The sequence below is a fragment of the Gracilinanus agilis genome, chromosome 4 (assembly GCF_016433145.1).
Source record: "Gracilinanus agilis isolate LMUSP501 chromosome 4, AgileGrace, whole genome shotgun sequence".
NCBI lineage: Eukaryota > Metazoa > Chordata > Mammalia > Didelphimorphia > Didelphidae > Gracilinanus > Gracilinanus agilis.
Window position 1 is genome coordinate 234,528,204 of NC_058133.1, and position 27,510 is coordinate 234,555,713.

Here is a 27,510-nt window from a genome sequence, read left to right on the forward strand (position 1 = left end):
CCTTCTGCCTTAGAATCAGTACTGTGTATTGGTTCCAAGGCAGAAGAGCAGTAAGGGCTTTCAGTTGACATTTGTGAAATTTAAAAAACAGGGTCCTCTGGTCTCTTCTAAAGTTTTACACAGCTGGGTAGCTCAGTGGATTGAGAGCCAGGCCTAGAGACTGGAGGTCCTAGGTTCAAATCCGGCCTCAGACACTTCCCAGCTGTGTGACCCTGGGCAAGTCATTTGACCCCCATTGCCTACCCTTACCACTCTTCCACCTATAAGTCAATACACAAAAGTTAAGGGTTTAAAAAAAAATTAAAAAAAAAAAAAGATAAAGTTTTACACACACTCACTTAATCTTTCTCAATCTCTCTCCTTTTCTCTCTCCCTGTCTCCCTTCCTCTCTCTTTCTCTCTCTCTCCCCCTCTCCCAATTACCTAGCTGCCTCTTTCCAGGTATATTTTGACCCATAGGTGGATGGATAATTGAGAATAGATTGCTGTTCTTACCCTCTGTTCCCACTTGAACATGAGCTTTTATCACTTCCTCAGCATTCAATCGGTGGGACCATCTGCTGGGGGAATATTGCTTCTCCAGGTCCTATAAGACACAAAGCCTCAGGATTTCTGAATTGGAAGGAATCTTAAAAGCCAACTAATCTAACCAAGGGACTCCTTCTGCATCTATTTCCCCCAACACATTCACAAATGATCAACCCACTTTTGCTAAAAGATCTTAAACTAGAAAGAATGCACCACTTCCCAGGGCAAAGTATGTCCCTTTTGAATAACTCTAATCATTAGGAAATATATCTCTTTACAAATTCTTTCTACCTAGTAATCCTATTAAAATAGTATTTTTAAAATCCTATTAAAATAGTAATAATATAATAATTAAACACTTTTTTTACACATTTTATTAGCACTGTGGTCATTTTACATTTCACTTAGCTTCTCACACAATGGCAGTAATTGAGGTGACAATTCTCAAACTTCTGAAGCAGTGCATTCCAAAATAATTTTTAAATTGTTTGGAAGTTTTTCCTCTTATCAAACAGAAATGTATGTTTTTGTTTTGTATGTTTTGGTACTCACTATTACTAGCTTTTCTTTCTGGGGCCTTCTACTTTTTCTTTCCACATGAGAGCCCTCCATATTCTTGAAGACAATGGTCACTTCTCTCCCAAGTCTCTCTTTTTCTCTCTCTTTTTTTAAACCTTAACCTTCTGTCCAAATGATAGGCAATTGGGATTAAGTGGCTTGCCCCAGATCATACAGCTAGGAAGTGTTTGAGGCCAGATTTGTACCTGGGACCTCTGGTCTCTGTATCTACTGAGCCACCTAGCTGCCCCCCAAGTCATTAGTTTGCTTCAAACTGATTTTCATATAGTACAATCTTAAGGTCCTTCACCAACCTGGTAGCCCTTCTCTGGAAACTTCAGCTTCTTATCCTGGCTCCTAAAGTGTGGTATCCAGAACTCATTGTAATAGTTCCAATTTTGTCTGACCAGAGCAGGACAATCACTTCTCTCATTCTGGACATTCTGGCTCTTATAATGAAGCCTAAGTTTGCTTCAGCTTTTTGGGAAGGAAGGAGGGGTAATGGAAATGAGTTTCAATGTCACCAAGCTGACTTGGATTAAGCCTGCAGTCATTTTTTAAAAAATGATTTCACCAACCCAGGCTTCAAAAACACAAACTATTATCAAGGCATCCTTCCTACTTTCTCTGTCGTGAAGTTAATCTCTAGAAGCTAAATGTAGAACTTCTCAGCCATCCCTAAATCAAACTCGATTAGATTTGGCCCAGCTTTTAGCCTGTCCAGGTCTTTTTTGCATACTGAATCTGTCACCATAAGAGAACTTTCCCTCCCAGCTGGGGGCCATCTACAAATTTTGTTAAATGCTATTTACGCCTTCATGTGAATCCAAGAGAGATAGCAAATGACCTTAATAGGATGGTGGCAAAGAAAGAACGTAAAACGAGGGGAAATCTTCAACTCACCACCTTTTTGCAGCTTCCCAGAGTCCTCCAGTCTCAGACACCCCAAGACTCTCCCCTCCTCAAAACTCCCCACTCCAGGCATCCCTACACAATAAACACCCACTTTTACCTCCTTGGCCAGCGCCTTCCAAGGCCTGTCTCTGGGGCTAGGCTGCAGGCCAGTCATACCTAGACTGCCCTTCAGACTGGAATCTGCCAAGATTTTCACAGCTCCAGGATTTTAACATCTAGAGAAGGAAGGCGGGTATTCGGGCAGCCTCTGGGAGCGTTGGGGAGTAGCCAGTTTCCAGATTGACGTCCCCAGGAGCTTGGGAGGGAAATGAAAGAGACCGGGGGAGGGGGAAAAGGCGGGGCCTAAGACAGTCGAATCTCCCGCCAGCCCCTCGCTCTGTCGGAATTGGGTCCAGCACGGCGCGAGAGTTCTTTATTGGCTGCTGAACCTAGGATAAAGTCAGGGGCGCGGGAGCCATAGCGTGGGAGAGTAGCTGAACTGACTTAGGTGCACTACTTCTTTGCTCTCTCTGGACTCAGAATGAGCTGCGTTAACCTTCCCACCGTGCTACCCGGCTCCCCCAGCAAAGTCCGGGGGCAAATTCAGGTGAAGGTGGCTAGGGGAGGGTTCAGCAGAACCTTCTGTTGCTCCCAGGCCAGGTGCTAAAACACAGGAAAAAAGGCATTGGACTGCTGCCCGGTGTCCAGAGGCCTAATGAAATTTCTTACTTTTTTTTTGTAGGTGATCCTGGGACCTATGTTCTCCGGAAAAAGGTAATCTCAGAACGGGAGGGGCAGAATGAGATGGGGATTTAAGACGGCAAGGGGAAACTGGCCAACGAATACTTATTATTAAGCTTTACTTATTACTTATTATTAAGCTTTAAAGACAGAAATGAAAGATGGTTTCTGCCCCCAAAGAGGGAGACAATTTTGTATACTTTTGTAATTGTATACATGTATTAGCATTAGCAAAATTGATACTAGGTAAATTGAGGAGAGAAGCATTAACAGCTGTGGACATGAGAAAAGATCTGTAGGAGCTGGCATTTGAACTTAATTTTGAAGGAAACTGGAGTATTCTTATATGTGAATGTAAGAAGGAGAGCATTGCTGGAAGGGGAGGATATAGTCTGTGTTCAGAGAAAGGATTGGAATGTTTTGCGTGAGGAACAGCAAGAAGTCCAATAAGGGAAGGAGAATAATATATGCTAAGCCTGGGAAGGGTAAGTTGGAGCCACACTTTCACTCACGAATTAATGAAAAAACAATACATTATATGCCAAGTCATGATGGGAATATAAAGAGAAAAGCTTGTAGTCCTTGCTCTCTCTTTGTTCACATAAATGGGGGAGAAAACTTAAATAGTTTTAAATGCTTTAGAGTTTGAATGATTGTATTTGATCTAGAGGCAACTGAAGTTTATTGAGCAGATGAGTTAGAGAGACTCTCAGAGATGCAGAAACTCCTTTCACCTTGACTCCTACACATGGTGGGACCTTATGTTTAATGCTCCCTTACCCAATGGAACAGACATCTGAAAGCTTGTTAAGCTTTGACAACCAGTCTCAGTCTCTTCTTCTCTTAGTAACTTGTTTTCTTTCCTTTTTTCTGATCTAGGTTCTACATAAAATATAGGATATCTTTTTTCTTTAAAACTAAATAACAAACCCAGAATATTGCTTTTGTTCTCTGTCACTTAAAACCTCCTTGACCGTCTCACTTGAACTTGGGGTTTTAGTTTCCTAGTCTGTAAAATGATGGAGTTGGAATAGATTGTCACTGAATTATTTTCCAACTTCAAATTTACAATTCTAGGAACTTCTATGCAGAAGGGGGAGCTGGTTTATCCTTATTCTCTTTCAGTCTGGGTAGAAGAGGTTATTGTTATTTAGTAATGTCTGACTCTTTGTTACCCAAACTGGGATTTTCTTGGTAAAGATACTGTAGAGTGGTTTGCCATTTCCTTTCCAGCTCATTTGCAGACAGGAAACTGAGGCAAACAGGGTTAAGTGACTTACCCAGGGTCACACAGCTAGTGTCTAAGGCTGGATTTTAACTCAGATCTTCCTGACTCCAAATCTGGCTATGTGTCTCTAGACCAGGGGTCGGCAACCTTTTTGGCCGTGAGAGCCATAAATGCCACATTTTTAAAAATGTAATTTTTTGAGAGCCATACAAGTGCTCACAGCGCGCGCTCCCGTAACAGCGCCTGAAAAAAAATTGACTTTATGGCTCCTGCAGAAAGAGCCATATTTTGCTCTAGACTGTCACTTACCTGCCTTTCCTTTGCCAAGGCTAATCCTTCTACTTATTCTTTTCATCCTATCCTTGCCCTTCCTTCTCTGAGAGCTGGTTCCTTCAGTTAAGTTATTCTCCCTTGGATCTCTCCATTCTTTTCTTATCTATTGATCTCTTCTTGGTTTCCAATGAACATGCCCACATCTCCAATTTTCTTTAAAAACAAAGCCCTAGGGGGCAGCTGGGTAGCTCAGTGGATTGAGAGCCAGGCCTAGAGACAGGAGGTCCTAGGTTCAAATCCGGCCTCAGACACTTCCCAGCTGTGTGACCCTGGGCAAGTCACTTGACCCCCATTGCCTACCCTTACCACTCTTCCACCTATGAGTCAATACACAGAAGTTAAGGGTTTAAAAAAAAAAAAAAAGCCCTATCCTCACTTGACCATTTCATTCCCCCAAGCTATAACTTCTCTTACTGATTCTACTGACTTACTGCATACTCACTTAACTTCTTAAACTCTTGGCCTCCAACCCTACCAAAGGACTAAAACTAATTTCATTTTGTGTCTGTTATTATTATAAATATGAAAAATGATAAAGGCTGGTATAAATATATAAATTAGTATTTTAATTAAAGCCATGCTGATAGATAAAATCATTAGACCACGCGCTTGTAAGCATTCAAAACTGCCGCCTCCAGAAGCGCCTACTCGCCAAAGAGACCACTCCCTCCTAACCCAGGAGATTTAAGCTCTCCCCTGCGTCAAGACGTCGGAAACGGAAATCAGTTGGACCATGTTGGATCAAGGGAAATGTAGTTTTGATACATTTCCCTTGTCCATAGAAATATATATTTTTAGAATGGCATTCCCCAATTTTCACTTTTACATTATTAAATCTGGTGACTATTTCTCAGTCTATGTTCCATTTCTCATGATTGCCTACTTAATCTCTGCATTTTTTTACATGGTTTACCATGTCTCCTCTCCTCCTTCCTGGGCATGCTTTCCTCCCATGGCACCACTCTCTCCTGGTTTTCCTTCTACTAATGTGACTATTCCTTTAAGCCTCCTTTACCTGGATCATCACCTATCTTTTCCCCTCCTGAAAATAAGTTTATTATAGGACCTGCCTTGCACCTTTTTCACTTTTTTCCTCTCATCCTTGACTCTTCATCCTCCTTTTAGAGTCTTCCCTCATCCTTGACTCTTCATTCTCCTTTTACAGTCTTCCTTTATCTAGTCAATTTCCAAGTCTTGTCTATTCTGCCTTCATGACATCCATTCTCTTCTTTCCACTCACTGCTATTATCCTAATTCAGGCTCCCCTGACCCCTCACCTAGACTCTTGTAATAGCTTATTAATTGGTCCCTGTTTCTTTTCTATTGTTTTCCATATAATTTCCAAAATAATCTTCCTAAGGGATGGTCTAACTCAAAAAATCATTAGTTATTATTGCCACTGTGGCAAGATACTTTTAGTCTGGCATTAAGCCCTACATTATCTGGCTCTGACCTACATTTCCAGACTCATTTCATATCATTTCCTTTGATGTGTCTACATTCCAGTTAAACTGGATTTATTAGCTGTTCCTTAAACTGAACAGTCCATCTACCACCTCCTTGCTTTTTGCACTCCATATGTGGAATGCACATAGTCCTCACATCTATATCTTAAAATCCTGCTTTTCTTTCAAAGCTCAATTCAAATGGCATTTTCCTGATAAAGTCTACTTGTTGATGCTCTTCAAATTATCTTGTGCTCACTTATTTACACATTATAGAACATAAATTCCTTTGGTGATCACTATATGAGTGGATTAACACTGACAAGGAGAACCACTCTGGGGCAGAGGTGTTTCACTTGTGTGATGTAAATGCCTTAGTTTAATGTTTTATTTCTTTGGGTTCCAGTCTTATATAATGTGCCCAGCTTAGGTTGTGTAATTCCCTAGATTCCCTGAAAAGGGTAAGAGGGTACACATTCTGTGTTATGGGCTCTTTGATGCTGACTATTGTACCTTTTTCCCTGTTCGGGGGGACCATTTTGACTTTTGTAGCACAGAACTCATGCGTAGAGTCCGACGATTCCAGATTGCCCAGTATAAGTGCCTCGTGATCAAGTATGCCAAAGACACTCGATACAGCAAAAGTTTCTCCACACATGACCGGTCAGTTCCCTCCTCCAAATTTTATGCTAGTTCTATATCAGTGAAGGTCTATTTCAGAGAATATATATATTGCTAAGTGGTAATTTTCATACTCTTTTGTGGTAATGTTTTTATTATTGACATTTGAGCACTTTACTTTGATGTTAAGGTCAAATCCCAAGGCCCAAGGGATTATACAAATTCTCAGATTGTCCTAAAATGTTTATTCATCAAATGTGCTTGGAATAAGTGGTCCAGAGCTTGAAAATCTTTTAGTTTTATGGTTACAACAGGATTAGATTAGGTGGATGCCAGAGTGGCCTGGCATTGTTTTTCTTTTTTGTTCCTTTTGACATCAGGGAACCATGTATACTTAAGCTTGGGGCAGGACAAAATTTCATTAACCAGCTTTAGGGCAGTGATGGTGAACCTTTTAGGGACTCACGCCTATGCTGCAAATCCCCTTGCATTTGGGGATGGGTCCAGGCCCCCAGGGGGACAAGCCTGGGGAAGCTACCTCCTCCCACCATGAGACCTGCCCCTGAATCCAGCCCTGCCTGTCTATTGGGCTGTGACCCAAGTGGGAGTGGGAGCAGGGGGAGAGGGAGCAGTTAGCCTTTAGGAGGTGGGGTCACCCCCCAGACTGGCAGCTGGTGGGGAAGGAATAAAGTAGAGATCTTTTAGGGAGTGGGGCTGGGCCTAAGCCCAGCCAGGGTGGGTGGTAGGAGAGGAGACCTCCCCTCCCACCACCCTGTAACCCCTAGCCCCAGACAGGGGAGGGAAAAAGAGAGGGGAGTGGCCTGAGGGGCTGCTCAGGGGAAGAAGTAAGTGCCGAGGGGGCAGGGAGCAACTGCCAGGGACTGCTGAGGACCTGCCCACAGAGACCTCTTTGCATGCTATAGGTTCACCATTACAGCCTTAGGGGATATAAACCTGGGGTGAAGTCTACACTGGCTATAATTTTTATATGTCAATATGATTCAGTTTGCAACTATATAATTTAGTCTTAGAGACTTGGAACTGCCTGCTACTGACTGATTCCCCAATTTGGAAACCTTTAGGTTCCTTTTTGGGAGGAGGGGAGTAGCACAGTTCAAGGATATTGGGCTATGTAGAGTTACCATCATCTTTTGCTTGTCCCTTGAGAGGACAGTGCCAAATAAATGACTCCATGATTAAAGACTTGATGCTATCAGATGTTTTGGGATTCTTTTCCCCATGGGTTGTGTTTTTATTTGTTGGGTTATATAGGGAGAAGGAGGTATAAAAATTAATGTAATATTTCTATTGGCTTTTAGAAGATGATGCACTTTTAAAGTTTAAGAACAGACATATGTATCATATAAGACTTGTTTTGTTATGAAATGGTTGTGTTTAATATACAAAATCTATTTGTGAAAACTAATGACAGTGTATGTGAAATTCTTATATTCTTTTTTTTTTTTTAACTTTTTCATTTCAAACACTTTATTAAGCTGGGTATGACAACAGAAATAACTATGTAAAATGCAGTAATATTATTGGGTCAGTAACCTCCATTCAAGTCTTCTCTATTTTAAGTTATCTTTTTAACAGCTCATTTTCAATCACCCCTTATCATATAATTAATGCCATCAGTTCTCTCAATTAATGGACCATCCCTTTAATGATACACAACCAGGCATCAGTCACTATTAAGTCGTTCTCCACATAAGGATTTCTTGACCCATGTACCTATGAGCCACTTAAGTCATCAGGATAATACAGTGGAGTAGGACAAACCCTGAAGCTTATAGAATCACTACAATTTTTCAAATGCCCCATGACTAAGTTTTATGTACTAGACTAAGCTGTTCCTTTCCTGATTATTTTTTATCCCTGTTCTCTACCCACTGATTTCCTGAATCCATTTTTAGTCAGTATCTGATTTTAATAGTATTAGCAGCCAGTGCCCTCCTGAAATCCTCAGTTGGACTTTCTGAAAATATTTTGAGCTAAGATTAATTAGACACATCTGTATGAATCATATTCAAATCTGATCCAGTGTCTGATTGGCCACAGCTTAAACTATTAATTAGCTTTTCCTATGTGAGGGATAATTCTCATAGTGTGGCTTGATTTACTCAAATCTTATCTCTCCCAAAACAAAATATGAGTCCAATGAAAATAAATATTAAAACATCAACATCTTAATTATTTTTCTTATGAAAACAAAGATGAATCTTAGATTTGGCTTTTTTTCTTGTCTCAGTTCAAAATTTTCACATCTGTTAATGGTCTTTAATCTCTTAATCTTTCAGACTGCAACTGGGCTCAATACATTCAAATATCAGTACAATCTTCTGTGATAGTTGTGATTTTTGAAATATATAACTTAATGAGTAGTTATAAGTGATAGGACTCCAATATGGAGTCACTTGGTGCAAATACCATAAATATGTAAGCAATAACAGACAGCCTCGACTTTTTCCATTGTTAGGATTCATTCTGATCCTATGTCAAACATGTAAATCTCAACTCCTGATTGGAAGAGGTTTCAAGACAGCAGCATTAGTTATCCCCTGACGCCCATACCTGGGATCCCTATATAGATTTGGATCCTGGGTCCAATTTTCAGTTGAGGTTAAGAAACTTTTCTACCCAAGACTGGTATCAATGAGCAACCCCAGGGGATTTCCTTACCTCAATTGGGTCTTATTTGAAATGCCTCTTCTCATATTAGGTACTGCTTACATCTTTAAGGTATAAAACTTCTGCTCAAACCCTCTGAGGGCTCCCATGGAGATTATGCCACTGTAAATGTCTCCTTCGCTTGTTTAGGTTGCCAAATTGTGAGCGGGCTCTTTATTTTTGTCAGTTAATAAAGCTCTTATACTAGCTTTCCAAAGTGCCAATTTTCTGTCAATCTTCAAATCTGGATCTTTGTTCTAACCTGATCAATAAGGCTTTCCTCCCCAAACCCTCCCAGAAAATAGGCTTTGTTTGATCATCATAATCACCTTGCTTCCTGGTAGCACCTTTTACCCTGAGCACACTGGGAGCCACTGCCCTTTTTGTACAGCATCATTTTATGAGGATGATGTTTGCCTCCTTTTTGCTATACATTTTATGGGTTTTGAGGATGTGGCATCAGCCCAAAGACATAAAAATAGTCATAAAATAGAAATATATTTAGAGCCCAGGGCTTAATAAGACAGTGATGGTGAACCTATGGCACAGGTGCCCAAGATGTTACACAGAGCACTGTCTGAGCACTTGGCCACACCTCCCTTCCCATTCCTCACTCCTGGAGTCTGTTACTAGAAAGGCAGAGGGACTTGGGTGGAGCTGTTCCCCTCCCCATCTCCACTGAATTGCCCAGCAGCCTAATGGGAGTGCCCAGAGGGCAAGGTGGGTGGTTCATAGGCGGCAGAACTGGAGAGAAGCATAGTACTCAGGCCACTCTCCTCCCCTTCTCTACACTTGCTGCAGACATTCCTCACTTGATCCACTACTCTATCCAGCAGCCCAATGGGAGCACTTTCTCCTTCCCTTGTGTGGGATAAGGGGGGGGGGAACCCAGCATGTGGGGTGGGGCACAGCATTTATTTGGGGGGGGTAGGAGGGACTAGGGCCTGCACTACTCCATTTTTAGAAGATTCGCCATCACTGTCATAGGAGATGACCAGATTCTTAAAGCATGCCCTCTATCCTGAGTCAGCCTCTTCAGCTTGTAGTATTATCTTTTGTTCATTTTATCTTTTTAAATTTAATTTTTCACAATGAAATATCTTTTTATCTATTCATTTTATTTTGTTTTATTTTATTTTTAAAACCTTACCTTCCTTCTTGGAGTCAATACTGTGTATTGGCTCCAAGGCACAGCAGTGGTACAGGTAGACAATGGGGATCAAGGGTCACACAGCTGGGAAGTGTCTGAGGCCAGATTTGAACCTAGGACCTCCCATCTCTAGGCCTGGCTCTCAATCCACTGAGCTACCCAGCTGCCCCCTATGTGTAAATAGAATTAGCTCTAGCCCATTCATAGTCAAAACCCTACTCAACCCAGGCATAGAAATTACGTCACCCTCACCTTCCTTAGTGGGGAGGGGAGACAAGTTACCCACATGTGACAATAAGTAACAAATCAAGAACAAGGGACTGCCGTTTAGGCAGTCCAAATCAGTGTAGAGGCTGCCATTTGTCCACTTGAATTAGAGGTGGACCCACGGGAAGTGACGAAAGACACTATCTCTTTAAGTAAGTTGGTTACTTCCTGTGGAGGCAGTTCCTGCTCTGAACTTGGTGCTGAAGGACCTCTCCTGAGACCACAGAACGCTTACACTCTGTATTGTCACGTGGGTAAGTTAGGCTGACTTCCTTGGCCTACCTAGGCTGCTTCCAAACTCTGCCTTAAGCAGGCACCAGCCTATCTGGTTGCTGGGCCTTGTGGCTTGCAGCTTCATTTATTTAGCCTTTTAACCTTTTCTCTCCCTCTCCTTTATTCCTATATTCTTCCCTTTCTCTTTATTCCTATACCGTTACCTTCCTAGTCGTAAATAAACTTGCCTCAACCCGATGCTGACTTGGGTCTGATTTAATTACGGAATCAATCTGAACTGTTGATTCCTGGCGGCCACATTTTAAATATATATCTATAAAATACCTAAATTTCCCTCTTACACCTATCTATTAATTTTAAATGGAAAATTATGCAGTATTTTCTGGATCTTTCCCAAAACCTACTCTTTTTCACCCAGATTAAAAAACCATTTTTTTTCTTTTCAGAGTCAGTAAATAATCCTTTCCAGAAAAAAAAGCGAAATCTCCAACTTCATTCAGGACAGCTCATTCCATGGATTTTTTTTCCCAAATCAAATAACAAGCATTTATTAAACATCTGTTATATCCCATGTATTTTATTATACACTGGGGAAATTGTGGTGATAGTGGGGAATCAGAGTCCCTGCCCTTTATGGATCTAGATCAGTGATTCCCAAACTTTTTTGGCCTGCTGCCCCCTTTCCAGAAAAAATATTACTTAGTGCCCCCCTGGAAATTATGAAACTATTTATTGAACTCAGAATAGAATGTAATACAAAAAAGTGTGGCCATCTCCACTCCCCTGCATCGATGCAGCACCCACCAGGGGGCAGTAGCGCCCACTTTGGGAATCACTGATCTACATTCTATTGGGAGAGACCACATGTACACATAAAAATATATTCAAGGGAGGAACACCTGGGTAGCTCAGTAGATTGAGAACCAGGCCTAGAGCCAGGAAGTCCTAGGTTCAAATCTGGCCTTAGACACTTCCTAGCTATGTGATCCTAGGCAAGTCACTTAACCCCCATTGCCTAGCCCTTACCACTCTTCTACCTATATATTCAAGGTATTTTTGAAGGAGGTCCAGAGGCTTCTGGGGAAAAAGGCCTTATGACAGAGGTGGTACTAAAGTTAGTCCTTGAAGGAAGAAGTGAGTCTAAAATGTGGGAGTGAAGAGGAAGTATATTCTAGGCATGTTAAGATAGTCTGGGCAAAGGCCTGGAAACTGAAAATGTGATACGTGAAGAACAGCAAAAAGGCCAGTTTTGCTAAAATATAGAATGAATGAGTTGTATGTAATAAGCTTGGAAAAGTCAATTACAACTAATAGAGGATTGTGCATTTTATCTTAGAGGTAAGAGGGAACCACTAGAACAGTGATGGGGAACCTTTTAGAGTGCTACCACCACCCCCACCTTACCCCAGACAGGGGAGGGGAAAAAGGAGGGGAGTGACCCAAGTGCTCCACTTAGGGGAGGTGCTTCCATTGGGCTGCTGGGCAGAGGGGCAGGGAGGCATGGTGGAGAGGGGGAAGGGAGCAGCTCCATTTGAGTCCCTCTGCCTTTCTAGTCACTAATTTTGGTGGATGATGGCACATGTTCCCTCAGAGAGGTCTCTGTGTGCCACTGGTTTGCCATCATGGCACTAGAGCTTTTTGTGGGGTGGAGTGGAGATCAGGGAGTAAAGTGGTCACACTTATACTCCAAGAATGTCCATTCAGCAGGTGTGTGGAAGATGAATTGGAAAAGGGAATGTCTAGAACTAAAGAAAAACCAATTAAGAGACTATGGCTATAATCCAGACTAGAGGGAATGGACTTGAATTTAAATGGTGGCTGGGTGAGTGATTAGAGGGAGGTAGATGAGGACCTGGACTAGTCATAGCAGTAAAGGTCTTTTATTTAATCTATTAGGATAGATAAATGGGTACCACCACTAGTATCTACTCTGCTAGTTTTTTGAGGACTAGTCTAGAAAAAAAAAGGCATCCCCCAACTTGTAGATCAAAAGTCAACAAGCATAAGCAAACAACATAGTTTGCATTTTTAAAGGCAAACTATACAAACAAGACTTTTAACCCTTAATATAAGGGTTATATCCTACTACTTAACTCTTACCTTCCATCTTAGAATTGGCAGAAAAGTGGTAAGGGCTAGGCAGTGGGAGTTAAGTGACTTGCCCAGTCACATAGCTAGGAAGTGTCTTAGGTGAAATTTGAACCAGGGACATCCCATCTCTAGACTTGGCTCTCAGTCCTCTAAGCCCTTATCTGCACTGTGCCCTTTTTTTTTTCAAACATTTCAATAATGAGTTCAGTAGCATTGGTTTCCTTTGTAATCCAGGGTGTAGAGGTCCAACCAGAGGTTTTACCAGATTGCCAAAGAGATCCATGACACGAAAAAAATGTAAGAGCCCCTGATCTAGTCTAAAGGCCCAGAGAGGGGACATGATTTGCCCAGGTTCTTATCTATTCTCCAACTTGATCTCCTGATTCAGGTATTTCATGTTTCCTTAGAATAGAAATTATCATCTGAAATAGTTTTATATTACATAGATTAGAAAAAAATTGGGGGGGATATAAACATTCAGAGGATTGAGAGCCATGCCCAGAGATGGGAGGTCCTGGGTTCAAATCTTGCCATAGATACTTCCTATCTGTGTGACCCTGAGCAAGTCACTTAACCTCCATTGTCTAACTCTTATGCCTTAGAACCAGTACACAGTAAGGGTTTTTAAAAAAATTTATCACAACAATTCTTTTTTGTTGAGAATTCTTTTCCCTTTCTACCTCTTCCCACCCCTACCCTACTCCTATTTTTCTATCCAAGCATGAAGGTAAGCTATTGGTACAATATAGATCTGATTTATAGAACATTTTGACTCTAGATCAAGTTCTTAATAAGAGGTCTTTGAACTTTTTTTTTAATTTAATTTTTATTGTCATGCAAAACACATTTCCATATTGGTCATTGTTATAAGAGCACACTCATACATAATCAAAACCCCCAAATAAATCATAAATACACTGATGTGAAAGATGACTCCAACAGTTCTCTTTGGAGGTGGACAGTATTCCCTGCCATAAATCTTTCAGGATTGTCCCAGATCATTGCTTTGCTGAGAGTAGCCAGATTTTCATAGATAATCATTGTATAATTGTTAAGAATAAAAAGGAGCCAGGCTAGAGTTTTAAGCATTTATTAATGAGAGAGTGACAGAAGAGAGAAATTTAGCAGTACTAATTTGAGGTAAGACCTGGTCCCAGATTTCAGTCCAGCATGGTCCCCTCCGTGCTGACTGCTGATTGTCAGGCATCAGCCAGCCCAGGGACCCAGTCTCTTCATGAGTGGAAGTAAAGAGGTCTTCCTTCTCCTTCCTGTGCTTGCCTTATAAATCCCCCCAGCCAGGCAGGTCATTAGATGTGACATTACTTTGCAATATCCACCATTGGGGTACCATGTCAGGATGGAGGTATTTTTCCTCACATGTAATATTGCTATTACTATATACAGTGTTCTCCTGGTTCTGCTTATTTTGCTCTGCATCAGTTCATGCAGATCTTGCCAGCTTTTTCTGAAATCATCTTGCTTGTCATTTCTTATAGTACAATAGTATTTATTCCATCACCAGCATGTACCACAATTTGTTCAGCCATTCCCTAACTGATGGACATCCCCTCAATTGCCAATTTTTTGCCACTACAAAAAGAGCTATTATCAAATCTGTTTTTACAAGTAGATCCTCTCCCCTTTTTAATTATCTCTTTGTGATACAGACCTAGTAGTATTACAGTATCAAAGGGTATGCACAGTTCTATAGCCCTTTGGGCATATGAACTTTTTTTTTATTTAATAATTTTTTATTTTTTAGAAAAGTTAACATGGTTACATGATTCATGCTCCTACTTTCCCCTTCACCCCCTGCACTCCCCCCACCCATGGCCGATGCACATTTCCACTGGTTTTAACGTGTCATTGATCGAGACCTATTTCCAAATTGTTGATAGTTGCATTGGAGTGTTAGTTTCGAGTCTATATCCCCAATCATGGGCATATGAACTTTTAAAAAGTATTTTATCTTGAAAATTCACTTCAATATAATTGACCTCCTTTGTAATTCTACATATTTTATGCACCTAAAAGCATTATTCTGAGAAAAGCTATTTCATCAAACTGTCAAAGTGGTCCATGATACACAGAAAGTTAAGAAGCAGGTTCAATGCTGAGCATTTGCTTTCATGCAATAAATAGGTGTCCAAGCAGTAGAAGCCTTAGGTTGGGAGAAAGATGTTTTTTTTTCTAACCCAATACACCTAATTTATATGTCTTAATTTTTGTACACAAAGTGACTGATATTGTCAGATACCTTTCCAATATGCACTGAAGAGCCTTATTTTCTCTCTGTTTTATACAAGTCATTTAATAGCTAACTCAACTCTATAGAACTTAAAACACATTACTCAAATTGCTAGATTCTACTGAAGTCATATGTAGTTGAAAGAACACCACATTTGTAGTCAGAAAGCTTGAGTCCCACTTCTGATACTTAATGTGTGTGTGTTCGTTCCACCTTTAATTTTCATGTTCTTTTTTTGAGAATGAAAGCCCCATATCTGTTGTCACTTGCCAAAAGCCCTAACCTCAATTTTCCCTGGCTCTTCCCTGCAGTGGTATTATGATTGTCTCTATTTTTAATGTCTTAGGCCTGATTCGTTATTCTACTCCTTCTACTTATGAAAGTATTAAATTTTCTCCTAAGGACTACTTTGGCTACAGCCAACTTTATTATGTTGTCTCATTTGTTCTGTTGTCATCAGCTTTAATGAAATTATCTATTGTTTCTATGATTTACTGTTCTTTATCATTAAATTATTTAGTTTCTAGTTCATTTTCATTTCTTCAGGGGACCTTTAATGATTTATTAAATATAATTTTTAGTATGTTGTGGCTGATAAAAATGTATTTAATGTTTTTGCAATTCTGCACATGTATGGTTTTGATGTCCTAATACTGGGGCCAATTATAGTAAAGGTCTTATGCACAGCTAAAAATATGTATATTCCTTCCTAATTCCAATCAATAATTGTCAGGTCTATCATATCTAACTTTTCTAAAATTCTATTTAGGCCCCTAAATTCTTTCCTATTTTTTGGTTAGATTTATCTGTTTTGAAGGGGTACAATAAGGTCCCTTGCTATTGTAATTTTTCTGTCTCTTTTCCCTGTAATTCACTTGACTTTCCTTTAAAGTATTTGATGCTATGCCATTCATTTCATATATGTTTATTTATTTTAATTCATTTAGTACTGATGTTAATTCATTGTTTATGGTATCTTTCAGCAAAATGTAGTTTTCCTGTTTATCTCTTAACTAAGTTTATTTTTGTTGTTGCTTCATCTGAGATCATGATTGCTCCCTTCTGCAGGAACACTATGGAAGCACTGCCAGCCTGCTTGCTTCGGGATGTGGCACAGAATGCCCTGGCTGTGACTGTCATTGGAATTGATGAGGGACAGTTTGTAAGTTTATTCCTGGAATTTCTTCCTACTGTCCTACCAACTTTTCCCTTATTATTGGAAATCCAGATGAAGTAACAGTTGAGATTAATGGGAGGGAAGGAAGAATAAAATGGCTTGGTGAAGCTTTGTAGAAAGTAGAACCCTAAACATTTCCTAATTTATTGCAAGTCTTTCCTTAGGATCATTTACTAAAATTGTCAGCCACTCAACAACTCTAGTTTCCTAATTTAATTATAAAAGCCATTCCTGACTTTAGCAGACAGGAATTCTTTCAATTTCACCTTGCTTGATACCTTAGGAGCTTTGTACTTTGCAAAAAATGACCTGGTCCTAAAAGGATATTTTACTGTCCTTCTGTGAGTAGGAGAAATAAAAGTAAACTCTAACCAGTATCTACTCATGAATCAACAAACATCAATCAGTTGATTGACTAAGCATGGACTATGTGCTGGGCACTGTACTAGGCACAAAATAGTTCTCCCTCACTACTAGGACCCGATTCTTCTTGCTAAAGACTCTTTGGCCTAATTATTGAAAATCACTTAGTTTCTTTTCTTTTTTCTCTTTTCTTTTCTTTTCTCCTTTCCTTCCCTTTCTCCTTCCCTTTTTCCTTTCCTCTCCTCTCCTTTCCTCTCCTGTCCTCTCCTGTCCTTTCCTTTCCTTTCCTTTCTTCTTTCCTCCCTCCCTCCCTCAATCATTTAGATAGTTTAAAATCTGTCATATCAATAAAGTCCACATTTACCAAACCAATGAAGTGATTATGCATTTTTTTAAAAAAAAACCCTTACCTTCAATATTAAAATCAATAGTTTTGGTTCCAAGACAGAAGAGCAGTAAAGGCTAGGCAATGGAGGTTAAGTGCTTACCCAGGGTCACAGCTAGGAAGTGTCTGAGACTAGATCTGAACTCAAGACCTCCCATTTATAGACCAGGCTCTCTATTCACTAAGCCACCTAGCTGCTCCAGATATATAACCAGATTATGTAAGATCTGATTTACCCAAATTCAGTTTGTAAGCGATGTGTTCTTGTTGCATCTACAGAGAGGCACATATATCAATAAAGCATAATATACATTTATGAACAGTTGATCATCTTGCTAAATTAGTTACTATAAAGAGAACACATTTTGTGGGAGAAATGCTTAAGAGACCCTGCAGTCTAAGGGCAGCTAGATGACTCAGTAGATTGAGAGCCAGGCCTAGAGACAGGGTTCTTAGATTCAGATCTGGCCTTAGACACTTCCTAGTTGTGTGACCCTAGGAAAGTCACCTGAGTATTAATTCTAAGATGGAAAGTAAAGTTTTAAAAACAAAAAAAAAGTTCCTGCAATCAGTAAATACTTAATCAAGCAGTACTTAAGCAGGCTTGATAAGCCACTGTAATAATTAAAATTATGAGGCTGATAGCAGCTTAATAACTTTATTAAATCAAAGAGAGGGAAAGGCAGGAGAGAAGTAGAGAGATTCTTAGCTTTCTAATCTGCAGATACCATTCGGGCCTCTAGCTAAAACTCCAATAAGGATTCATTCTGCTCTCCATGCTCCTGCCAGAAGACCAAGACTGGCTCCTGGTCTGACCTTTACACATCTCAGGAACCAATTTCTTAATTTGCCTGGGCTGCCCAGGGTGGGAGCAGTGCCTGTGGAATCAGTTTCCTGTCTCATTGGTTTCTTGGTTCTTTAACTTCCTTTCTCTGAAGGCTTATCTATACCTGAATTTACTCGGTAGTATTTGGCCTCCAGGTCACTGAGAGATAACTTTAAAAAGGCAACACAATGGAGAAAGAAATTAGCTTCTTCACTGCCTGTGTATACTTACATATAGAGGCTTGCAGCATTTGTATGTAATTTTATAAATGTACAGAGTACATATGGTTAGGAAGGAAAAGAAGGTAGGATTTAATATTGTATATTCTCCTTCCAGGGAGAGGGGAAAAGTCTGAAAAACATGAATTGTAGCATTAAGTGGTTTTTCTTCCTCTTTTGCTCATCAACATTTCCCTTCAAAGGCATCAAAGAGCCATGGGAAGCTTGCCTTCTTGGCACAAGAGCTCACCACCTCTCCTTTTCTCTCTTTCTCTCGTGGGATATTTTTAGTTCCCAGATATTGTGGAATTCAGTGAGACCATGGCAAATGCTGGGAAGACAGTAATTGTAGCTGCACTGGATGGGACCTTTCAGAGGAAGGTAAGATTCCTAGCTATGATCTTCAGATAAAGGACTTAAAAGCTTGGGAAGTGGGTCTTATGCAAAGAAAGTAAACTGCTGTTATTTTTTAAATTTATTTTTACCCTTCTGTTTTAAAACCAAGGCAGAAAAGCAGTAAGGGAAGGCAATTGAGGTTAAGTGATTTGCCCAGGGTCACAAAACCAGGAAGTGTCTGAGGCTAGATTTGAACCCATATCCTCCTGACTCCATGACTGGTGCTCTATCCATTGTGTTACCTAGCTTAGCTGCCCCTCTTCTTATTTTTTTAAATTAAAGTGTCATTGATTAAAGTGTCACATCAGTCATTTCTGGATAGAATTCTCCCTCACTCCCCAATCAACCAGTTAGCCTTCTCTTGTTACAAAGCAGTTCAGCCAAACCAACCAACAAAGTCTGGTGTTATGTGTAGTATTCTACATCCATAGTCCCCCTATCTCTCCAAGAAAAAGGGAGGTACCTCCCAGGCCAAAACTTGTCATTATGACTCCACAGTATTAATTTGGCTTTTTAAAAACTGAATCATCATTACCTCTTCAACTATGTCAACCAGCTTGTGTCTAAACTACAACTAAGCAAGAGGCCATCACTGAAACAAACCTCATTTCTTCCTAGTTCCCCTCTTGTTTGCATGGTATTTGTAGCAAATTAAAATGTACCTGCTACAAGTTAAAAAACATTTTTCTTTGCCTGTTCTTTCAAGGAGGAGATAGAGGAAAGAGATGGCTCAAAGCAATTGAAGTATGATCAGGGCAAACTGTCATTATACTTTGGCCAAAGGATGCTGTATGTTAGGTTTTGATGTTATTTTTAAAGACATTCACCTATCATCACTTATTTGTGTGGGATCATAGGCATTTGGGAATATCCTGAACTTGGTGCCACTGGCAGAGAGTGTGGTGAAACTAACAGCAGTGTGCATGGAATGCTTCCGGGAAGCTGCTTATACCAAGAGACTGGGGATTGAGAAAGAGGTAATCTCTGCTTCAGGCCCTTCCCCAGACTTTCTGCTGGAATGAGGCCAGCCCAGTGGGTTAATTAACTTCCTGGAATTGCCTGTGTTGTGGAAAGCCTCTTTAACAGAGATCACATTGCTGTCTTCCCTGTTGCTAGGTTGAAGTGATCGGTGGTGCTGATAAATATCACTCTGTATGTCGACTCTGCTATTTCAAGAAAGTCTCAGGACAATCTACTGGGCTGGAGAACAAAGAGAACTGCCCCCAGAGTGGGAAGCCAGGAGATACCACAAGCTGTCGGAAACTCTTTCCTACTCCACAGATTCTACAATGCAGTTCTAGCAACTAAGGCAATAGGGTTGTTCCTGGAACTGGCTTTGACCTAGGGAGATAAATTCAAGCAGAGAGAGAGAGGGTGTGCGTGTGTGTGTGTGTGTGTGTGTGTGTGTGTGTGTGTGTGTGTGTGTAAAAGTCACTTGGATCTTATCTCCCCCAAATCCCTCAGAAAAAGACCTCAGGAATTGGGGAATAGGAAAGAACAGTGCTTCATATCTTGAAAAAAAGCCTTTTGAACCCAACACTTATGCAACTTGATTCCCCCCTTCCCATTCTTGCCAGTCTATCTATCCTGCCTCTACAATTTCTGCTTGATCTACAAGAATTGCCAGTAAAATCCCTCACTTTCCTTTATTTAGCCTCAGTCTTTCCAAGTAAAGTCTTTGTTATTCCCCTAAGTTGCCTCAGCATAGTAAGTGTTATGCATATGCAGGCAGCTAAGTCAGAGCATTATGGGTTTTTCTGATTCCTCTGTCTTGAGTAATGACATAATTCTAGGACAGAGGACATTAACTTCTCCATCTGTGGTATATCTTGACTTTCTGTTCTTGTTAGAAAACCCATATACGATAAATTTTTGCTTTTTCTTAATTATACCAATACAAAAATTTTTCCTTGCACCCCCTTTTTTGGGGGGGAACCTATAAAAGCACCAACCAGCTTCCAGCAGCTCCTCCAAACCTAGGAGCTTTAGTTTCCTAAGAATGAGTCAGAAGGCAGACCCTGGCCTTTACCTGGGCTCTGGTTAGCTTAGTATGTCTCAACTTAAAATAATGGCCTTTTGGGCAGCTGGGTAGCTCAGTGGAGTGAGAGTCAGGCCTAGAGACAGGAGGTCCTAGGTTCAAACCCGGCCTCAGCCACTTCCCAGCTGTGTGACCCTGGGCAAGTCACTTGACCCCCATTGCCCACCCTTACCAATCTTCCACCTATGAGACAATACACCGAAGTACAAGGGTTAAAAAAAAATGGCCTTTTGGAGGGGGGAAGGGGTATTGAGGGGGTTAGAAGGTTATACTATAAAAGATGAGGAAAATTGAAACTGGCCTTTAGATATTGTTCTGTATCGCCTTCTGGGTTTTTCCCTTGGTATGAGGGAGTCCTGGCCTTCCCCTCACACACTGGGATAAAATTGATTTCTAGAATGAGCTGGGGGTGGGAGATTTCTTCTCCAGCCATTCTCACTTCTCATTAATACCACAGCACCTCCTTCTGAGAGACTTACTGACTTATTTTGTTGAGAGAATTCCTCAACACAGATCATTTAAGAGCTTAATGGGATCAAGATCTATGAAGCCAGAATCTGTTTGTGGAACATATCAGGAAGAGACCACAACAGCCTGCTTACCCTAAGAAAACAGTATTAGGCCTAATGACCTATAAAACAGAGCAAAGAATGGACTTCGTTTGCATGAGAAGCAAATATCAGGCTATTTTGGCTTTGAATCTATCCATCAATTCATCCAACAGACATTAAGACATGGTCTTCATCTTCAATGAATTTATACTCCATTGAGGGTAAAACATGGATACAAATAAATGAAGAAGCCGAATGTGAGAAATGGATAAAGTATAAAAGAGAAAAAAAGCCTTTCCTTTTTTGAATGGGGGACACTAGGCTAAGAAGATTGGACTTTAGTTTTCAATGGGAAACCACTGAAAGTTTCTTTGACAGGGAAGTGACAAAACCAAAAACGGCACAAGGAAGATTAATATTAAGTTAGTACAGGTGAAATGAGGGACTGAAATGAGATGGGAGAAGTTAAAAATGTGAGTGAAAGAATTTTGAGGTAGAATAAGCAACATTTAGTAACTAGTGAGGAGGAAGAATTGGATTGGTGGTGAAATGGACTTATGGGGAAAATTGGTACCATTAATAGTGAAAAGGCAGAAGTGAGCATGGGCAGGAACATCCTAAGAAACATACAAAGGACATTCAGAGCCTGGGCCTTGAAGTTGAGCAATAGTGATTTTGGAATTGTTGATAATTGATTTGAGGTGGGTGAAGCTGGCAAATGAATGTAAAGAAAAGACTTGGGGACAACATTTAAAGGGCAACAGGGAAAAGAAAGCAGAACTTTGTAGAGCCAAGCACAAACTACACCTCTGTGTCACAAAGAGGTGATAGGAAGCAAATGTGGAGCTTCAGATAAGTAGAGGAGACCTAGGTTCTTGAAACATCAAGGAGGTGTCACTGGGATTCCTCCAACTTTAACTCAAATTCCTCATTTCCCTCTAAGTGCTTGGTGATCCAGTAGTCTTGCTGTTCCTTGCACACAAAACTGCCCTCCCATCTGGGTGTTTTCATTACCTGTTCCTAATGTCTTAAGAACCCATTTCTGTCTCCTAACTCCACTAGCTTCCTTCAAGTCCCAGTTAAAAATCTCCATTTTGAAAAAAAGCCTTTTTCAATCTTCCTTAATCTTAGTGCCTTCCCTCTTGAGACTACCTTTTATTTTATCCTGTAAACAATTATGTCTATATAGCATTATTTGTATGTTCTCTCCCTCATTCGATTGTATCTTAAGTTGTTTTACCTCTTTTGGATCTCCATCACTTACTGCAATGCCTGGCAAATAAAAGACTTGATGCTATCTGACTTCACACACACCCTCTTTCCCCATCTGCTGGGGCCTCAGCTCTAGTGAAGGAATAAGCAGTACAGGAAAACTGCCAGATTTACAAGTGGGACGATGTTACTACATTTAAGATGCTGAGAACAAAAACAGGAATGGGACCTCAGGCAGAAAACCAAACTAACTGAAAGGAGAAATAATAAAGGAGATTGCTTCTAGGTTTAAAAAAGCTATTGTGTTTCCATTTCAATTTAATTCAAAACAAACAATAGGAATCCACCACCCAAATTTCATCCCTTCCTTTTCTACCAGTAATTTAAGACCATAACAACAATGCCAAAAGAAATATACACCTATGTAAAAAATGCACACATGCACACACACATATATATACACAATATATCTTTATTCCATTTCCAACCAACAACAAAATGCAAAATCTGGATGTTCTTTTCTGATGGCTTTTTTAATACATTCAGGACCATCCAGGGACTACAAGGTAGATATGCCTTCTTGCCCTATCTCACATTTCATATTTTTAACAATGGCAGAATATTTACACAAAGCAGATTAGGCAAAACCATTCCCAGCTACCAGGATTTCTGTAGCAAGGCCTAGGCAGTGTTGCCCCTGCTATCACCAACCCCCAAGTAGACTCCAGCACCAAGATGGATACGGATTGGCAATCTTAGAACACAAAACCAGCAGAAAATACAGCAGTAACCACAAGGGGCTCAGGGCTAGATACCTGGGTGGTCCCCACTTTCTCCTTAAGAGTGGAAAGGAAGCAGGGATCAAGAGAATAATCCCAGATAAAAGGATTATAGACCTGAGAGCAAAGGAGTGTGAATGTGCTGAGATCAAGGTGGGGAGCTCACTACACCTTAGAGCCCACCACCAGCAACAGAAGAAACAAACATGAAGGCACACACTCACACAAGCACCACAGAATGTCTCAGCAGGACTGGATGATTCCTGGCAGAGAACTCAAAACAACCACTGCTACAACCACCAAAATCACCATGAATTTTATCCCCGAGATGAAGGGGAAGATAAGGCACTGTTAGCATTGTTGGGATTATCCCAATTCTATAGCTGTCCCAGGTAAAGGAAAAAGCAGTGAGAAAACACTAATATCCAAAACTGTCTTTTAAAAATGCTGTCCAAAGGCAGATTTTTCAATTCCTCCTGAAGGGAATGAAGCAGTACCTTAAATTATATGGCAGGTTTGAAAATGCATGGAGTATAAGTAGCAGGTAGGGAATGACAACATGAGAGTATCCAAAGGCTTCCTCTCCCCCAAGGTGAAGACTAAGTCAATCCCACCCCTCCCTTTGCCCCCACTGTGCTTTTGCATGCTGCCTTAACTCAACTTTAGTACACAGGCGGTGGCTGATAACCCTCAGTGGTCTCTGCATTCTGAGTGAAGGGTGGTTGCTGGTAATTGTCTCCAGCAACTCCTGGGTAGGAGGCATAGGGAGTGGCAGGATCAGGAGTGGGATCAATGTAGTTCTGGATGAAGTCATCTACCCCAGCTTTGTATCTCTGGTAGGCAAGAGCAGCCAGCAAGCCCTAGGGAAAGAGTGGCTTGTCAAAGTTTGGGTGGATGGAAAAGCTGAAAGAAAGGAAGGGGAGGGAGAAGGGACAAGATATCTAGGTTCCCCCCCCCAATTTTCCTACATTAAAAATGAAGAAAGGTTTGGGTTGGAGATCTGAGTAAAGACTCCTGCCTCCAACCTTACATTTGCCAAACCTCTAGCATCACCCACCACAGGATCATGGTCCCAGTTCCTCACATACCCAGGAGAAGATGGAGAAGAAGCTGAAGGAGATTGCTGCCCGAGCTGAGTCAGCCCCCACCAACACGGCCTTGGGACTGGTGGCTGCCCACTGGTTGGTGAGAAAACAAAATCCAACAAACCAGAGGAAGGTCCAGAAAGCTGGGGAGAGAATAGGATGGGGAAGAGCCAGCTCCCCATAAGTCACCCACCCCCTCAAATTGGAAAGTACTGCTGGGAATTACCAAAGAATATGGTGTCTCTTTCCCCATCTCTATCCCAGGAGTTACTAGACAAAAGAGGGAAAAGATATGGTCCCCTTCCCCAAAAGCCCATTGGTAAAGTTACCTGAGAAGACCATGTCAGCAATGACCAAGTACTTGCGGTCAGTGGCATTGCTAATCTGGGGAAAATAGACATCAACCACGAAGAAGAAGACAGAAGCCAGGAAGGCAAGCACCCCGATGGCTGTGCCATATCGGCAGGCATCCTCATTGCCGTTAAAGATACAGTGGAGTTCAGTCGATTCGGGTCTATTAACGTAGCCTTCACCAATGATGCAGGAGAACACAATCACAGCAAATAACTAATGAAGAGAAGGAGTACCTGATGAAGCTAGGAAGCCACATTGACACTCCCAGGACGAGGATCCCCATAAGCTACAGAATTTTGAAATTAGTTGAGACCTGGGAGAGGTTGATGTGAGCCCAGATGATACTCCCAGCTGATATTTCTTCCTCTTTCTTAATATCTTATTTTGTGTGGTTTTATTTCATTTCATGACTTCTATGTTTTCTATGATAATGTGATTACTTTCTGGCTCTAATGGGGAGGGAGGGAACAAATCAACTGTTTATGGCATTAATAGTCAACATACTTTTTCAGCCTTAGTTCTTATAATCCTCCTGCACATACATCTGTATTCCAGCTAAACTGGACAAGCAGCTGCTCTCTGAACCTTATATTTGTATAGGCCATTCCCCTATGCCTAGACTATATTCCAACTCCATATCTTTGCCTATCAGAATATTTCTTTTCCTTCAAGGCACCACTTTTACCACCTTCTCAATATCCCTTAAACTGAAAAGTTTTCTGTCTCTCCTCAAAATATGCCTAGAGCATTCTGGGTCTCTCCTCTGTCCCATCACTCTCTACTTTATATTAGATTTATGTGTATACCTTATTATTTCAGTTTCCGTCATACCATATCTCACCCCCCACAGTAGAATGTGATTCTTTGAAGCCAGGAACTATGTAATACTTCATCTCTGCAACCTCTTGTTTAATAAATGTCCATTAATGAACTCTCATGTAAAGGGTAGAATTCTACCACAGATTGATGGTATATGTGCCTAGGAATATTTTCCAGAAAGAACAGCTAAATTGTTTAGACCACAATAGTCTAGTCCCCTAAGATGGAGATTGTTCAGCCTAGCTTTCAAAGGTTCTGCTCTTGTTTACTTTTTCTGAAAGCACTGATATAAATGTTGCCACCAAATAAAGGGGCATTAATACAATACAGACCACATGATTCAGTGTTGCCAGCTTTCCAGTGAAGATGAACTGCTACACTAACACTATTCATGCCAGCTATGGGGGGTAAGGTGGGAGTGAGAAAGACAGATGAGTTGCCAGCCTGAAGCTTATAAGCCTTAGAATAAGTATTCTCCAAGTATACTTACAGTTCCCAGATTTATCTACCTAGTCCAGTGATGGGCAAACTTTTTAAAGAGGGGGCCAAAGGAAAGGAAATGCTCATGTCAGTCTGTTTCTAAGGCAACTCTTTCGAAGTTTCATTGTATTGTATGCTACTCCTATTCGCAGATTAGGAATAATGTTGTGCGGTCAGATAGAACATTTCAGGGGGCTGCATCTGGCCCACAGGCTGTAGTTTGCCCATCACTGACCTAGTCAATGATTTCACAGAAGAAGCACACATTTGTCCTAACTGTGAATCTAAAAACAGAGTCCCAAAGGACTGTATTTCTGAGGAAATCTACTTCAGGCTAGGGAATCCCCTCCTGCTGACACACCAGCTTCCTCTCCTCTAATCTAAGAAGAGCACTCTCATTTAAATAGAACCCAAAAATTTTCTGGTAAATCAAATGATAACCTTCAAGCTAAAACAAGAACCTACAAATATGTGGGGGGAGGGAAAAGAGTAGTGCAGTTCCTCATGCCCTGGCACTACCAAGCCTCCACCCTAACCATCACCTTCTTCTTGAGCAGACTACAGGGCAATCTGTACTCATATAGGAGAGGAGCTTCAGCAAGAGGGATAGTAGGCAGTGCTGGGGTGCCAGTTAGTATCAGTAGGCATTGTCCAGACATCTTTGATGCTCTCTTCTCACTCTGATCCAAGGAATTAATTTCAAGTACTAGTCACATTGTCTTCCCCAGTGAACCCAAGATTTTCTAAACATCAGAGGCAGTTTTTCCCTAGTCCATTCTACATAATGTAATTAGCAGTAGATTCAGATTTGGGCTGGATCAGGAACAACATTGGTCAAACTCATGATCTGGCATCACAGAGCTCTGCCCAGACTGTTTTACAGAAGCTAACCCACCTGGGGTAGGGGCCCAAACGCTCCTTGGGGTGGGTAGGGGTCACTCTTCAGTCCACACTTTCTTTCTCATTCCTACTTTTTAAAAGTCCAGTACTCATAAATCCCCAACCCTGGAGTGATAGGGCAGATAGCCTGCCACCTGCCCCACAGTTCCTCCCAGGCCCCTCCCACTGCCAGCAGGGCGGCTGGGGCCTGACTGTGTTACTGAAAGTTTGCCCTGCTGCCGAGCCACCCGGTTATGCCAGTCCCGGAAGAGACGGCCCAAGCGGAGCGGGGGTAGATGGGGTGGAGGAGTTTGGGTGGCCGCAACCGGGGGGCAGAGGGCCAGGAGCGCCTGGGCGGGCAGGGCAGGCAGAGCTGGGGGCCCAGAGCTCGCAGGAAGCAGGGACGCCCCCGCCTGCCATCTGCTGTACTCCGGAAGGACCTGCCCGCCCCCGCCCCGCGGGCCTGGGGCGCGTCTCCACAGTTGCCTCGGGACCTGGGGCTCAGGGCGCTCACCATGCACACAGCCCGAACGATGACCTGAGGCTGCTTCAAGAATCGCTCCAGGTCGAAACTGCCGCCGGCCTTGGCCGCCCCGTAGGCCCCGCTGTCCATTTTGACGTTGACGTCGTCGCCTTCGCCACCGCCTGTGGAACGCAAACTGGAGGCTCCCGGCACCGAGGGTGACACCAGGAGCTCCATGCCCCGCCCTCCACGCGCCCGGGGCGGGGCTAGCTCCCTTGCCTGGGAGTCCTCGGCCAATGGGTGCAGGGCCCGCGGTCCGCGCGCCACCTGCTCGAGAGAAGAGGCGGGGTCTTGGGCAGGGACTCCAGGGCTGCAGCTTCCCAAGGTCAGCCCAAACTGGGCTAAACCATTCAACTCTGGTTTACTAGCTTCACTGATTAACCTCCACCAACAATGAAGTCCCCTTTCCTAGACAAAC

General features: G+C 41.7%; 3 protein-coding genes across 3 annotated transcripts in view; 1 reads left to right on the top strand and 2 right to left on the bottom strand.

The window, feature by feature from the left end:
* The window catches only part of AFMID (arylformamidase), a 46,738-nt gene extending 44,572 nt beyond the window's left edge, over nt 1–2,166 (bottom strand). The window contains exons 1-2 of the mRNA XM_044672228.1: nt 2,098–2,166; nt 495–585 (exon numbers count right to left, since the gene is read on the bottom strand). Of these exons, the coding sequence (XP_044528163.1) occupies nt 495–585; nt 2,098–2,154 (148 nt within the window). The 5' untranslated portion in view covers nt 2,155–2,166. The remainder of the gene's footprint in view (nt 1–494; nt 586–2,097) is intronic.
* A 354-nt stretch (nt 2,167–2,520) lies between these two features.
* Nucleotides 2,521–19,680, top strand: TK1 (thymidine kinase 1). Its single transcript, XM_044673932.1, has 7 exons — nt 2,521–2,586; nt 2,722–2,753; nt 6,279–6,389; nt 16,076–16,169; nt 18,268–18,357; nt 19,230–19,349; nt 19,489–19,680. The coding sequence occupies exons 1-7, from the start codon at nt 2,521–2,523 to the stop codon at nt 19,678–19,680; spliced, it is 705 nt and encodes a 234-aa protein (XP_044529867.1).
* A 2,945-nt stretch (nt 19,681–22,625) lies between these two features.
* On the bottom strand, nt 22,626–27,241 carry SYNGR2 (synaptogyrin 2). Its single transcript, XM_044672350.1, has 4 exons — nt 27,084–27,241; nt 24,367–24,604; nt 24,041–24,180; nt 22,626–23,812 (listed from the first exon to the last, which is right to left on the bottom strand). Exons 1-4 carry the CDS (start codon nt 27,180–27,182, stop codon nt 23,615–23,617), a joined length of 675 nt encoding a protein of 224 aa, XP_044528285.1. The 5' UTR covers nt 27,183–27,241; the 3' UTR covers nt 22,626–23,614.
* Between the last annotated feature and the right edge of the window lie 269 nt (nt 27,242–27,510).